Genomic DNA, 298 nt, shown 5'->3' on the forward strand with positions numbered 1-298 from the left:
GTTTTTCTCCTCTCCCCAGCGATGACAGGCCTGGTTGTCCCTCCGATGTAGCAGAGGACCACCCCTACACCCCTCCACCCCCCTCCCCCCACCCCCCTGTCTCACTCTCCAAAACCCTGTTCTGACTGGGGAGGGCATGGACGCACCGGGACTCTAATTCCCACAATGCCCTGCTTCTCCCAGCATCCACTCCCCTCTGCTTCCTCAACACCCACCTCTGATTGAGACGAGCTTTCAGTTAACGGATCGACCGCACTGATTGGACGGAATGCAGGACAGAAACGGGAATCCAGCACAT

The 298-nt window shown here is 58.4% G+C and overlaps 1 protein-coding gene across 10 annotated transcripts in view; it reads left to right on the forward strand.

The window, feature by feature from the left end:
- ebf2 (EBF transcription factor 2) overlaps positions 1 to 51 on the forward strand; it is a 42,954-nt gene extending 42,903 nt beyond the window's left edge. For all 10 annotated transcript variants that reach the window (XM_061259977.1, XM_061259981.1, XM_061259987.1 and 7 more), the window contains one exon: positions 20 to 51. In XM_061259977.1, the coding sequence (XP_061115961.1) occupies positions 20 to 51 (32 nt within the window). The remainder of the gene's footprint in view (positions 1 to 19) is intronic.
- The last annotated feature ends 247 nt before the right edge of the window (positions 52 to 298 follow it).

The sequence above is a fragment of the Conger conger genome, chromosome 11, assembly GCF_963514075.1.
Source record: "Conger conger chromosome 11, fConCon1.1, whole genome shotgun sequence".
NCBI classification, from domain to species: Eukaryota; Metazoa; Chordata; class Actinopteri; order Anguilliformes; family Congridae; genus Conger; species Conger conger.